The 12,757-nt window shown below is 38.7% G+C and overlaps 2 protein-coding genes and 1 long non-coding RNA gene across 5 annotated transcripts; 1 reads left to right on the top strand and 2 right to left on the bottom strand.

Annotated features, from left to right (window-relative positions):
• Positions 1 to 491: 491 nt before the first annotated feature.
• Positions 492 to 3,322, bottom strand: zgc:194655 (uncharacterized protein LOC794380 homolog). 3 transcript variants are annotated; one of them, XM_034676016.1, is made up of 3 exons: positions 3,054 to 3,322; positions 2,136 to 2,341; positions 492 to 793 (listed from the first exon to the last, which is right to left on the bottom strand). In XM_034676016.1, the coding sequence occupies exons 2-3, from the start codon at positions 2,278 to 2,280 to the stop codon at positions 660 to 662; spliced, it is 279 nt and encodes a 92-aa protein (XP_034531907.1). In that variant the 5' UTR covers positions 2,281 to 2,341; positions 3,054 to 3,322; the 3' UTR covers positions 492 to 659. The 3 variants fall into 3 exon arrangements, with proteins under 3 accessions (XP_034531907.1, XP_034531909.1, XP_034531908.1); XM_034676018.1 differs by having other exon boundaries at positions 3,141 to 3,322; XM_034676017.1 differs by lacking the exon at positions 3,054 to 3,322 and having other exon boundaries at positions 2,136 to 2,449.
• Positions 3,129 to 7,799, top strand: LOC117806993 (probable E3 ubiquitin-protein ligase RNF144A-A). The gene is made up of 4 exons (XM_034676015.1): positions 3,129 to 3,609; positions 3,866 to 3,966; positions 5,712 to 5,885; positions 7,146 to 7,799. Exons 1-4 carry the CDS (start codon positions 3,519 to 3,521, stop codon positions 7,599 to 7,601), a joined length of 822 nt encoding a protein of 273 aa, XP_034531906.1. The 5' UTR covers positions 3,129 to 3,518; the 3' UTR covers positions 7,602 to 7,799.
• Positions 7,800 to 8,829: 1,030 nt separating this feature from the next.
• On the bottom strand, positions 8,830 to 10,378 carry LOC117807665. The gene is made up of 2 exons (XR_004630023.1): positions 10,114 to 10,378; positions 8,830 to 9,872 (listed from the first exon to the last, which is right to left on the bottom strand). It is a non-coding gene; the product is annotated as an uncharacterized LOC117807665 (long non-coding RNA).
• Between the last annotated feature and the right edge of the window lie 2,379 nt (positions 10,379 to 12,757).

Genomic DNA, 12,757 nt, shown 5'->3' with positions numbered 1-12,757 from the left:
TTCTTTATTAGTGCGCTCAAATGTGACTTTGAAAAAACATCTAATGTGAGTCCTTAAAGAATCAAGCTTAGAAGATTTATGCCACTTTGTCATGTTTTTTTTTTTGAAGTCAAAAGGAATTTAACAACTGTTTAATACTTTAATGAAAGTAGGTTGTGAAGACAGAAAGGGTAAATGTTATTTATTTGTAAATGCACTGGCCACCCCTGCCTATGTGAGAGCCTCAGTTGGGCCACCCCGGTTTGGGCACACCACCTGCATAGATACTTATTAGCATTATATATTATAGAGTAATAAAGTATTTAAAGTATTGCTCATTACTGTTCATTTAGTCTTAGAATCATTCATTGTAATATATATGTATTGATATATATCATATTATATGTTTATGTTTACATGTACAATACAATGTATGTCGCTGCATATTTATGCGTGTTTCAAAGTGTATTAAAAGCACCCAAATATCTGCTCACATAATCACTGACAATGCATTGAAATTAAGTTTCATTTTTTATTTTTTACAACCATAAAAACTGATCTTTCAAACATGGAGGAAACCTGAGAGTATTAAATGTGCTATTGCAATAAAATGGGTCAAAAATAGTGTAAACATTTTCAGGAGTCCTCCAAACAGCAGCAGGAGGAGGAGACGGTCTCTGTCAGACATTCAGTCCTCCCTTCACCTTCAACACCATCATGATGACGGACATGTGCTGGACCCCGTACTCAGAAAGCAGCTGTTCGTCATCCTCCAGCACCTTGTCAGTGAAGATCAACCGTATGGTATCATTTCCTACACAAACACAGATACCAAACAAACAAAAAATACAATATAAATTAAAGGACAGCACCCACTCAAATATTCAGAGAAATGTGGATTAAAACATGTCAGTGAAGGTACTGGGGTCAAGCCAGCCTCCACTGTATTCTGTGGAGGCTACGGATTTGACATTTTCTGACTAAATGATGATTTTAAATGTTTTCAAGGTGAGATTATTTGAAAAATCCCAGTTTATACCAAATAATTTCTGTTCAGACTGGTAGTGGACAACATCATGGTTTAATCCTGCCAATCACAGGAAGATCTGATGTGTCATTTCAAAATAAAAGACACTTGAAATTTGGCATTATGGCAATAATTCTGGATACTTTCAAAGTGAGATTATTTGAGAAAATCCCAGTTTCCACTAACACATTTCAGTGCAGACTGATAGTAGACAGCAACATGGTTTAATCCTGCCAATCACAGTAAGATCTGATGTGTCATTTCAAAATAAAATACACTTGACATTAAGCATAACTGCAAAAATCTGGATAGTTTCAAAGTGAGATTATTTGAGAAATCCTTGTTCCCACAGACTAATTTCAGTTCAGACTGATAGTGGACAATGTCAAGGTTAAATCTTGGCAATCACAGGAAGATCTGATGTGTCATTTCAAAATAAAAGACAATTGAAATTGAGCATTATTGCAATAAATTGGGATATTTTCAGTTTGGTTTTTTAAATAATCTCAATGTCTCTCATTTTGAAATGACAAACCAGATCTTCCTGTGATGGGCAGGATTAAACCATGACGTTGTCTACAATCAGTCTGCACTGAAATTAGTCAGTGAAAACTGGGATTTTTAAAATAATCTCCCTTTTGAAAGTATCCAGAATTATTGCAATTATGCTTAATTTCAAGTGTCTTGTGTTTTGAAATGACACATCAGATCGAGCTGAGATTGACAGGACTACATCATGATGTTGTCCACTACCAGACTGGACTGAAATTGTTAAATGGAAACTAGGATTTTTCAAATAATCTCACTTTGTAAAACATCAAAAATCATCATTTAGTCAGAAAATGTCAAATTCTTGTTTCCGAGCTATTACTTTAATGCCTATTCTAAACGCGCACAACAGAAAGGTGCAGTTTTAAATCTCTTTCCTGTAAAATGTGACTTGATTCTTGGCTGTTAAAAACACTAATACTTCATTTATTGTAGCTCAAAAGTAGCTAAAAGAATCTGCTTACACCCACCTACATAAAGAGTGAAGCTCAGCACAAGGCCATCTTTGTTGTGAACAATATTCTACTTTTAAAACAATGATCAAATGAAAACTGCATTTCAATGGCTGCATTCAAGGTACCTGCGGTCTCTGGAAGCCTCTCTGCTATCTTTTCTTTGAGCTGCGAGACTTTCATGTTCTTCATCTGCTCGTCTGTATTGCAGAGGTCCATCATCAGCTTCTCACCCCTTGGTCCATGAACCACGACCTGATAGGTTCTCCCCATAATGGTGTAGTTTTCCTTTTCGTCAGAGAGCAAGTCGCAGTGCTGCTTTCAAGCTCTGTGTCTGAGAGGTAATGCCAAAAAAACAGTTTAGGGTGTTGTTGACAAAAGCGATTGAGCAGAGAATACTTTCACTTTCATCTAAGTGGACGAAAAAAGAGAAGAGTTGTTCTGCAGAAGATTTAAGAAACAAAGTGGATCAAAGTTTAAGACAAAAAACACACAAACATGAAAATTCTGTCTTATAGAAAGAAAGAAAAAAAAAAGACTAAAAGTTGTCATGAAGTAATAAAAAGGGCAAAGCTAATTCTAATTCATCATGTTGATGGAGGTTGGTTATGTTTATGTTAGTTTAGCATAAGTTGACTTAATCAAAAGGTCACTTAAAGTCAAGCTGCTAAAGCTTAGGTAAGTCCAGCTTTGGCCACTTTAACATACAGGTAAATTTAGCCAGGTAAACAAGTAAGTAAAACTGTATTTAACCCTTTCAAAACTCTTTGAAACAAAGTACTTCATGAGCAAATGATAACAACAAACTCAAAATAAAGAAATTAGGTCACTTTGGTTTAAGTAAGCTTAGCCTCGGTTGCTCTAGTCTATTTAGCTTAGTTGATTCTAGCTTGGATAGTTAAGCCTTGCTTTTGTTTAATCAGGTACATCTTGTAGCATTTAGATACTTAACAACAGTATCCATTCTTATAATAAAACAGCATTATTGCTCCTGCACAGACAGCCTTCTGCTTCTGAGTTAATCTGACATGATGAAGCAGTCTTACATTTGTATTGAAGAGAAACTTGTTAATGCATTTCCTTTTACCACCACATGTTGTTCTGCAACTGTGATAGGAAATCACCTGACTTACAGAACAGTTTGGCATCTGTTTATTGAACAGCTCTTTCACAATGTGGACAGGCTACTAGTTAAAGCTGCTCTGAATCTGTTAATACATTTTTTTTGTGGTTAAATGGACTAATTTTCAACATGCAAATGCAATATTATATAATAAACAAACAAGACTGTCTGCAGGCGTAGGCTATTGTGTTTGAGGGTGGATACAAATATGTATGATTTTATAGATGGGGAATCCAGTCCTGCTACACAGCACACACGTGATTTCTTCGAACTACTAGGGGAAAATGAAAGTAATTACAGAAAAACAAATGTTGGAGAGGTCAGTGAAGGCATCACAAAGGCAAAGCTATACATCGGAGACGAAGTTTGTCGACGGAGCTGAAACAAAATGAGCAGGCAGGGACAGGAGGAGAAAAGATATGACCCCAAGGACACGACTCTCAAATTTGTCAACAGGCCGGATGATCTGGATCCTCTGCGTAAGCACTGAATAAACTGTTATATATGTCTCTACCAGATAAATCCACATTTTAACAGGCGGACATATAGTGCCTTAATGATTCTAATTAATAAAATTGAATTTCAGTCTTTATATGCACAGCTGGCAATAGTATCAATGATTTGTCTCTGATAGGAGGATGTGTAAAAAAAATGTTCCTCTATGATTTAAGTTAATTTGTGTCTTTTATTTATGTTTCTTTTTTCAATGTCTGCTCTTCTTGTTGTAATTTGAAGCACCGGAGGAGGGAGACCAGTGTCTCCGGGCAGAGATGTCCTGCGGTCACGCTGTCACTCCAGAGTCTCTGACTGGGTGGTGTCGCAGCCTTCTGGATCAGGTACTTTCCACCATGTTATCTAGCCTACAGAGTACAGCGGTGCGTTTCTGTGTCATGATATTATAACAGCAGTGGCGTGCTCAGGCTGTTTGAGGGGCAGGGGCGATAAAAAAAAAAAAAAAGGGGCACCTCCTTTCAAACCTCTGGTACTCACAGTTTAGGGTGAATTTAAATGTGATGTTTGTTTCCAGTCAACTATGTTGTTTTTTTTACACTGAGTTAGAAAGTTTGGGGGCTCCCTGTGTCTTCATTTTGTCATAATTTTTTTAAATCTTAGTGAAGAAACTGACCCGTCCACTGTCTTTGCAGCTGTTGTGGTCAATTTGTTGTCTGCCTCTGAAACTCCTCAGCAGGGCTGGATTAGTACCCCCAGGGGCCCCTGGGCACTGAGGCTCATGTACCTCTAGCACGCACGCCGCGGCACGCGGCACGCTGCACGCCGCACGCTGCACGCCGCACGCCGCACGCCGCACGCCGCACGCCGCACGCCGCACATCCTTCGTCTCTTCACTTTGTTCGGCTTTTTTGAAAAAGCTACTTCTAAGCGGGACACTTTTGTATTACTGCTGCGTCTTTCTCTTCTTTTTCTTGTAGTTTCTTCCTCTTCTCCACTCCACCGGGCTTTTGGATGTCCATTTTCTGTCACTTGGCAAGTTTTCCTGCACTTCTTTCTGATACATTTTTTAAAAACTTTAATTCCACCTGATTAGTTTGCTAGGCTGTCGCTGAGCAAGGTTATGCTTCAGCAATGCCCTCTTTTACTCTCACACACATTCACACATCTTAACTGATAGTGGGTCACGTAAGATGAATTACATTTTTTATACAGGCTTTTCATGAGAAACATATTTATTACAACATATAAAGTGCATTGCAGTTTGCTAATTAGTCACTTTTTTTTAGCCATCTGATAGGATGGAAATGCACCTTTTTTTTCTCCCCCACTCCCATCACGGAGGGCCCTTACGTACTCAGGGGCCCCTGGGCACGTGCCTATATTGCCCATGTAGAGGCCAAGCCAAAGCTTTAAGCCACTGAGGCACTGCACCTGGAATACCTTTCTGAGTCACCGTGCTTGAAGAATTAAAGTCCAAGTCATATTTGCCAGTTGAACTCTCAGTCCGTTTATTTTCGTGACATGAGCTCCAAAAGTGTCCAAAACATGACATTGCATAGAAGAACATACACGCATAACTCCGGCAGCACCATGCTGCTTGAGCGGTCAAAAACTGTTTAGCCTTCCGGGTGGAAGACCTGACCACACAACAAAGGTTCCTACCTGAAATAGACAGTGACCCCGTACAACCTAAATCACGGACACAGGTCACACACACATTCATTCATAATCTGCCTTTACAGCCCATATGGTAGATCCGGGGCTGCTCCTCAGTCTCTTCACAGAAAACTAAATTAACAGAGAACAGTCATTCAAATAACATGCAATAAAATGTCCTTATGATTACTGCTGTATACAGAATCCCAGAAACCTTTGCTCTCTTCTGGATAACTTCAGCTTCAAATTGAAACACAACTTCTTTTCTAAACTGCACTGCAGCTGTGAATGTTGAACTCAAGTTTGTTCACAATATTAAATAAATTAAAATTGAGGATCAAATTAAAATGTTAAGAAATAAAAGGAAAAAAAACAAGCACACAAGAACACAGACACACACTCTCACCTTCATAACAAAGGTGTTAAAGTCCAGCTTTATATCAACCTGATATGATCCGTCTCTTCATTTCAGGGCCAGTACAAATTCAAGTGCCCCGCTTTGGAGGAAGGGACCCTCCAAAAGTGTGACGCCTTGTGGTCTTATCAAGAGGTGCGCCGTCTGGCCGTGCTATCAACCGAAGAGATGAAGTACTTTGAAGAAAACATCGCTCGTATGGCTGCTACTGAATACTGTGATTTCAAAACTGTGAGTTGGCCTTCAAAAAAACTACAGACGGGTTTAGTTATGAGCTCAAAAATGAATGTTTGTTCCAATATTTAGCTGACATATTTAAAGGGTTCCTCTTATCTTAAAAGATGTTTTTTTTATTTTCTTAGGTAATGACATTTTCTTTTAGAATTAGAATCAGCTTTTTTGAGTAGGGGAGAACGGGGTTCACACGGGTTGGTTGGCACACACTCGTTATATCTCGCCACCAGAGGGCACTGTCTCTCAAATTGGGGTATGGACATTTCCAGAATTAGGATCAGAGCTCACCTACATAGTCTTCTCTGGAGTAAGACAGCTGAACTTGAGGTGAGAGGACTTTTGTGTTTTTCTAATTGTAAATATTCAGCTCCTCAGTATTTTTCTTCTAGGCTTTTAAACGATGGGTTTATAACAAAACAAGTGTTACCCTTACAAAGTGTGAGGGGAAAGCTATAGTTTAGATTTTTGTTAGCTAGCTAACTACTTGTTAGATGGTTGTTAGCCTTGATGCTAGCAAAAAAAATCCAGTTGGGGTTGGTTGTCACATTCTCTTTGGGGTTGGTTGTCACATGTAACAACCAACCCCTATGTTGGCAAAATCATGCATGGTGAAATTAGTTGGAGTGCGCAGACCCTACATTTGCCATCACTGTAACTCAGACAGTGACTGCATGTAGCCTAGTTGAGTCGGCCATTATTGTTAGGCCTATTTGTTCTGTTCTTTATGTTGTTATATAGGCTGGCCTAAAGATGTGTTTCCTGCTCATGTTCCTTGATCACTTTATGTTAAAATGCATGAAGTTATGTAGGCCTATCACTTGTCAGTGCAATTAAACTTTCAAATTTTAGTTCTGCCTTCTTGCCTTTTTAAAAATATTTTTCCCATTGAACTACCATTGTGACAACCAACCCCATAGTGTGTGACAACCAACCCCATAGTGTGTGACAACCAACCCCATGATGGGGTTGGTTGTCACAATGTGTCAGAGTGTCTTTGATAGTTAATTGCCTCTTTGTTACAATGAGTTGGAAAATGAGAGGGATACACATTTCAAACCAACACCTTAAGCTTCAATTTAATGTAGTAATGACTATTGAAAGATGTGTTGAAGATGAGCAATCATCAAAACAGTAAAAAGTGTGACAACCAACCCCGTTCTCCCCTACATATGAAGAATTTGACCCTCTTCTTTCTCGTACAAGCTCACAATTAGATATATGCTGAACCCAGTTTGTTGCTCAAATTCTGTCCAACAGTGTCCTGGCTGCAAAACCTATGTGGAGAGAGAGGACCAGACTAACCTGAACGTGCAGTGCACAATCTGCACAGCTGACAAGGAGAAAAACTACCAGTTCTGCTGGCAGTGTCTGAAGCTGTGGAAGGGTCCCGCCCCGCGCTCTGACCGCTGCGACAACGACGGCTGCATAAACCACGACCTCCAGCTTCTCCAGAACTGCACGACCACCGTGCTCCTTCAGGTGCAGGGGGTCGACGCCTGTCCCTCCATCCGTGCCTGTCCCACCTGCGGTCAGAGGGTGGAGCACGACAAAACGGGCTGTAAGAACATCCTCTGTCCTCGCTGCCAGGTTGAGTTCTGCTTTGTGTGTCTGAAGCTCACTCCTGAGTGTCTGAAGACGAGCTGTTACTTCATCCCCTGCAGTGACGGAGTGGCTCCCAGACAAACCTCTATACCTGTGTGGCATAGAAACTAATAAAGGATCGCAACATGCATTAATCACTCCTGTTGTAGCTTAAAGCCATTACTTTACACACTGTAATGTACTGATGCTCTTGATTTTCATAAGGCAACACATGTCAACACACAGAATATCATTGCTGTATTTCTTCCTTTCACTGCCATCAAAGTTACTTTTATTAATGCATTGATTAATAAATTCTCTCTACAATAATAAAGTGTTTGTGTTGATTTGTTATGCAGATGCATGCATATGAACATATGTCCTGTGCTGACAGGGTTCATTAACAATCAAATCTTTCATTTTTACATGCTAATTCAAAAGATCAGACTAATACTAACCCTATGATCTTGTATTGCAGCTGATCAGTTATACCCACTAAAGCAGGGGTGTCAAACTCATTTCAGTTCAGGGGCTACATGCAGCCCAAGTTGATCTGAAGTGAGCCGGACCAGTAAAATCATAACATAATAACCTCTAAATAATGAAAACTCCAAATGTTTCCCTTTGTTTTAGTGCAAAGAAGTACAAGTACATTCTGAAAATGTTCACATTTAATGAACCATCTTTCTACAAAAACAGCTGTTGTATTTTTCACCATGATGACTCTCATAGTGGGGCCAATTGTTATATTCTTTAAGCACTGAGACCTGCTGCAAACACACAGCACACATTCACCTGACAGAGTGAAATGAAAAACATGAATTATAATAATAAAGAATGTAAATTTGACTATTATGGACCCTCAGGTCCAGCATGAACAGTGTGCTTGCTGGACACTGTTGTATGCAGGGGTGTAGTGCTAGTGTTAGTAGTGACAGAGCACACCTGTGACGCATGCACATGTATGGTAAGCAGGCGCATGATATGTTGCTCCTTTAGAAGATTGTGGATCCACAGTTTACATATACATAAACTTTAGTGCTAATTGGATCATGAAGTGTTCTAAAATGTATTTCTGAATTTCAACCAGATTATGCAAATTATTATTTTTCCTCACTGTGAGGACAGAAAGTCCTGGAGCTACCCCCGGATAACAAATTTGAAATAGTAAATACTTTTATTGAAAAATTGCTGTTAATGTCTTCTCTGTAATTTTTTCACTTTGCAGAGTCATCCCATGGGCCTGATTGGAGCCTCTGGCGGGCTGTATGTTTGACACTCCTGCACCAAGGTATGAAAGGGTAAAAAAAAAATCACACACCTGAAGAGTGAACAATAAAAACACAGACGACATCACATGTCTCATGACTGAAACGACAGCTTAATACAAACCCAGTTTAAAGCTTATTAATTATCTGGATTGAAACAATGCATCATTTCTCTTGTGAATTATGACACAAAGCATTTCTTTAAGTCTTCATGATCCGATGAGGTCCATGAATCTATACAATTAAGGGTCCATTTCATGAGTTAGTGTCCTGTTTAGACTGAAATCAAAGATAATGTGAGGTATATTCAGGGGTGTGCCAACCTGTCATTAACAAGACACAACTGATGCAATCATTTTTTAAGGATAAAGATATTGAAATGTGTATCTAACAAACAACAACAACAACAACAACAACAACACAAAAACAATACTGACAGCGACTCACAGCTTCAAAAATCAGGATAACAAACCAGTATGTGAAGTCGGTGAAGGTGATCATCTCTGATTGGTTCAGTCTGAAGTAACAACATGGTAGGAATCAGGAAGTTGGTAACAGATTGTAAGAGTCCAAGGCACTTCTTTAAAAAGTGAAATATTGTCTGCTCAGTGGAAACACTATCAGGCTTTAAAATTATATTTATAGAAACATATACAATATGTTTTGATGTTGATGGTCTCGTTTCCTTTGATAGATGATATAGAGATATGGAATGTTGACTATATCCACCAAACAATAAAGAGTCTTTCATCCAAAGGATTGCTGAATGGTTCTTCTTCACATCAAAGTCCAGAGTCTTCAGCTCACTTTTTGGGAACACTAGCTGCTGAAGTGCAGATCTGGTGTGTGATTGAAATGTGTCCCAGTAGGAAACTGATACTTCACTGAAGACTACAAAAATTAGCAAGCGTTTCCATACTGGCGTTTCGTCCGTTCCTGTCACCCATTCCACCACCTTCCTCATCCGAAGAGTCCGAATCTAGAGGGTCCACAACTGGAGGAGTCTCACCTGGAAGCCCTCCTCCCCGAAGATTTAGACCCATGTGAGTTACTGCCCCATGGCTGATGCGACAATCAGACAGAGTCGACCCGTCCCACAGTTGCTTTCCTTCAAAGATCAGTCGCTGTTGATCGACTACAACACACACACACACACACACACACACACACACACACACACACACACACACACACACACACACACACACACACACACACACACACACACACACACACACAGACACACACAGGAGTTAATGGATTAGATGTTTGGTGTGACACTAATTGTCACATTAAAAGGTCCTTGCTTCAACCAGACATAACATTTAAACTGTGAACACATGAAGGCCGCAGGATTAACATTAGAAGAGATCTACCTGGAGTTCCTTCTTTATCCTGAATCTTCGCCTTCACATTTTCCACAGTGTCACTCGGCTCAACTTCAATCTTAAGCGTTTTCCCAGTCATTAGTTTCACATTGATAATCATTTTGGTGGTGTTTGTTTTCTCCTGGAGCTCAGTCAGTCAGGGTGGTGTGTTTACGGCTTCAGTCGATGATCTGAAAAACTACTTTCACTTTCGTCGAACAAGTTAACCCTATAAAGCCCGAACCATCAAATTCAGACAATTCTATTTAGAGACTTCATTAGACCTTCTGACAATTGTTATATACGAGTTTGAATTTGTGTCATATTTGATACATCAGGCATTTTTGTGCAATTTATTGCTCAAAGTTTATTCTTTTTTAACAAACAAAAACATGTATAAATAACATTTTTAACTTATTAAACTTTAAGTTTCCTTCAAATTTTTCCCCAAATAATTTCAAACATAGACATTTTTTCCCCCCATATTGCTCGACAACATCATACATCATCTGTATCTGCAACACAACAAATATTTACAGATATTTCTTCTCTGAATTGTTCAATTTTTAGTGGAATTCAATGAGCAAATGATAATTATTTACAAGCGAGCCATTGCATCAATTATCATGATACAGAAGTTTGAATATATAAAAATACAATATTTGTTATAAATATCTCTATTTCTACTCTAAATATACCTAATTATGTCATTTAAATGTATTCTTAACAAATAAAAATACTTCATGTTGCTTCCTTCAAATTTTCCCCCAGATAATTTAGAACATTGAGAAGATTTTGTTTCCCATATTGCACAACAACATCATACATATTCTACTGGTGATTGTGCACCAAGAAGACCATCACACTATTGTTATACTGCTTTATTATAATCTGAATAAAGCAGAGTTGACAGGGTTCATTGACAATACAATCTTTATTTTTTAAATGCAAATTCAAAATGTAATTTACTGAACCTATGATCATGTAGTGCAGCTGATCAGTGTTATGCCTACAAAGGAATGAAGGATTGTAAAATCACTCAGATGTGGTTCCTTTAAAAAACCTTTAGCGCCCTCTGGAGGTCAATCCTGAACAGTGAACAATGAAAACACAGATGACAAGTCTTATGATTGAAGAAGCAGTTTTAATACAAAAGCTTATGAATCATTTCTGGATTAAAACAATGCATCATTTATTTGGTTTCCCAGTAGGAAACTGATACTTCACATTAAAAAACAGAGTGGAGGAGGAGGCACTAAGACCATGTGAATTGATGATATGTGTCTGATGCCATAGCCAGTCAGAGTCCTCCCGTCCTCCAGTGGCTCGGATCCAAAGGTCAGTCTCTGTTGATCGACTACAACACACACACACACACACACACACACACACACACACACACACACACACACACACACACACACACACACACACACACACACACACACACACACACACAGGAGTTAGGACCAACCATTTACAAACGTCCTCAAAACATCACAACAGATTTAAAGTTCCCCAACTGGAACTGAAGTAATGGATATCATATCATACTACATAACATTTGTCAATCATCTGAAGCTCAGATGTTTGGTGTGACACTTATTGTCAGATTAAAAGGATCAAGTTCACGTCAGTGTGTAGCTACTGTGTCCCTCCAGCAGTAAGCTACAACCAGACATAACATTTTATCTGAACACATGAAGGCCACAGGTTTACCAATAGAAGAGTTCTACCTGTAGTTCCTTCTTTATCCTGTATCATCATCTTTACATTTTACACCGAGTCAGTCTTGCGCACAGTTGACTCTGAAATTATTGTAATTTATTGATTTATTGTAGATTAAAAGAAGCTCCTTACACCCAGCTACATAAAAAAGTGACACTCAGCACAAGGCCATCTTTGTTGTGAACAATATTCTACTTTTAAAACAATGATCAAATGAAAACTGCATTTCAAAGGCTGCATTCAAGGTACCTTTGTACTCTGGAGACCTCTCTTCTATCTTTTTTTTCAGCTGCAAGACTGTCATGCTCTTCATCTCCTCTTCTGTATTGCAGAGGTCAATGATCCACTCTCTCCCCCTTGGTCCATGAACCACGACCTGATAGGTTTTCCCCATAATGGTGTAGTTTTCCTGTTTGTCAGAGAGCAAGTCGCAGTGCTGCTTTCAAGTTCTGTGTCTGAGAGGTAATGCCAAAACACAGTTCTGGGTGTTGTTGATAAAGCGGTTGTAAAGAGAATACTTTCACTTTCATCAAAGTGGACGAAAAAACAGATGAGTTGTTATGCAGAAGATTTAAAAAACAAAGTGGATCAAAGTTTAAGACAAAAAACACACAAACATGAAATTCTGTCTTATAGAAAGAAAAGAAAAAAGACTATAAGTTGTCATGAAGTAATACAAAGGGCACAGCTAATTCTAATTCATCATGTTGATGGAGGTTGGTTAAGTTTAGGGTAGTTTAGCATAAGTTGACTTTAGTTGGTTTAGCAAAAGGTCACTTAAAGTCAAGCTGCTAAAGTTTAGTTGAGTCCAGCTTTAGCATAGGAATGTTAAGCTAGGTAAACAAGTTAGTAAAACTGTTTTTAACACTTTCAAAACTCTTTGAAACAAAGTGCTTTACAAGAAAATAATAATAATAATAATAAT

This window comes from Notolabrus celidotus, chromosome 23 (genome assembly GCF_009762535.1).
Source record: "Notolabrus celidotus isolate fNotCel1 chromosome 23, fNotCel1.pri, whole genome shotgun sequence".
Taxonomy (NCBI): domain Eukaryota; kingdom Metazoa; phylum Chordata; class Actinopteri; order Labriformes; family Labridae; genus Notolabrus; species Notolabrus celidotus.
This window is presented reverse-complemented; position numbering and strand designations above follow the sequence as displayed.

What these genes read in the sequence shown, in the direction of transcription:
- zgc:194655 (XM_034676016.1), bottom strand. Translation starts at nt 2,280, where the DNA reads ATGGGGAGAACCTATCAGGTCGTGGTTCATGGACCAAGGGGTGAGAAG. An exon ending in GAGGCTTCCAGAGACCGCAG is followed by an intron (nt 794 to 2,135) that starts GTACCTTGAATG and finishes GTGTTTGTGTAG; the next exon opens with GAAATGATACCATACGGTTG.
- LOC117806993 (XM_034676015.1), top strand. Translation starts at nt 3,519, where the DNA reads ATGAGCAGGCAGGGACAGGAGGAGAAAAGATATGACCCCAAGGACACG. An exon ending in GGATGATCTGGATCCTCTGC is followed by an intron (nt 3,610 to 3,865) that starts GTAAGCACTGAA and finishes TGTAATTTGAAG; the next exon opens with CACCGGAGGAGGGAGACCAG. An exon ending in GTCGCAGCCTTCTGGATCAG is followed by an intron (nt 3,967 to 5,711) that starts GTACTTTCCACC and finishes TCTTCATTTCAG; the next exon opens with GGCCAGTACAAATTCAAGTG.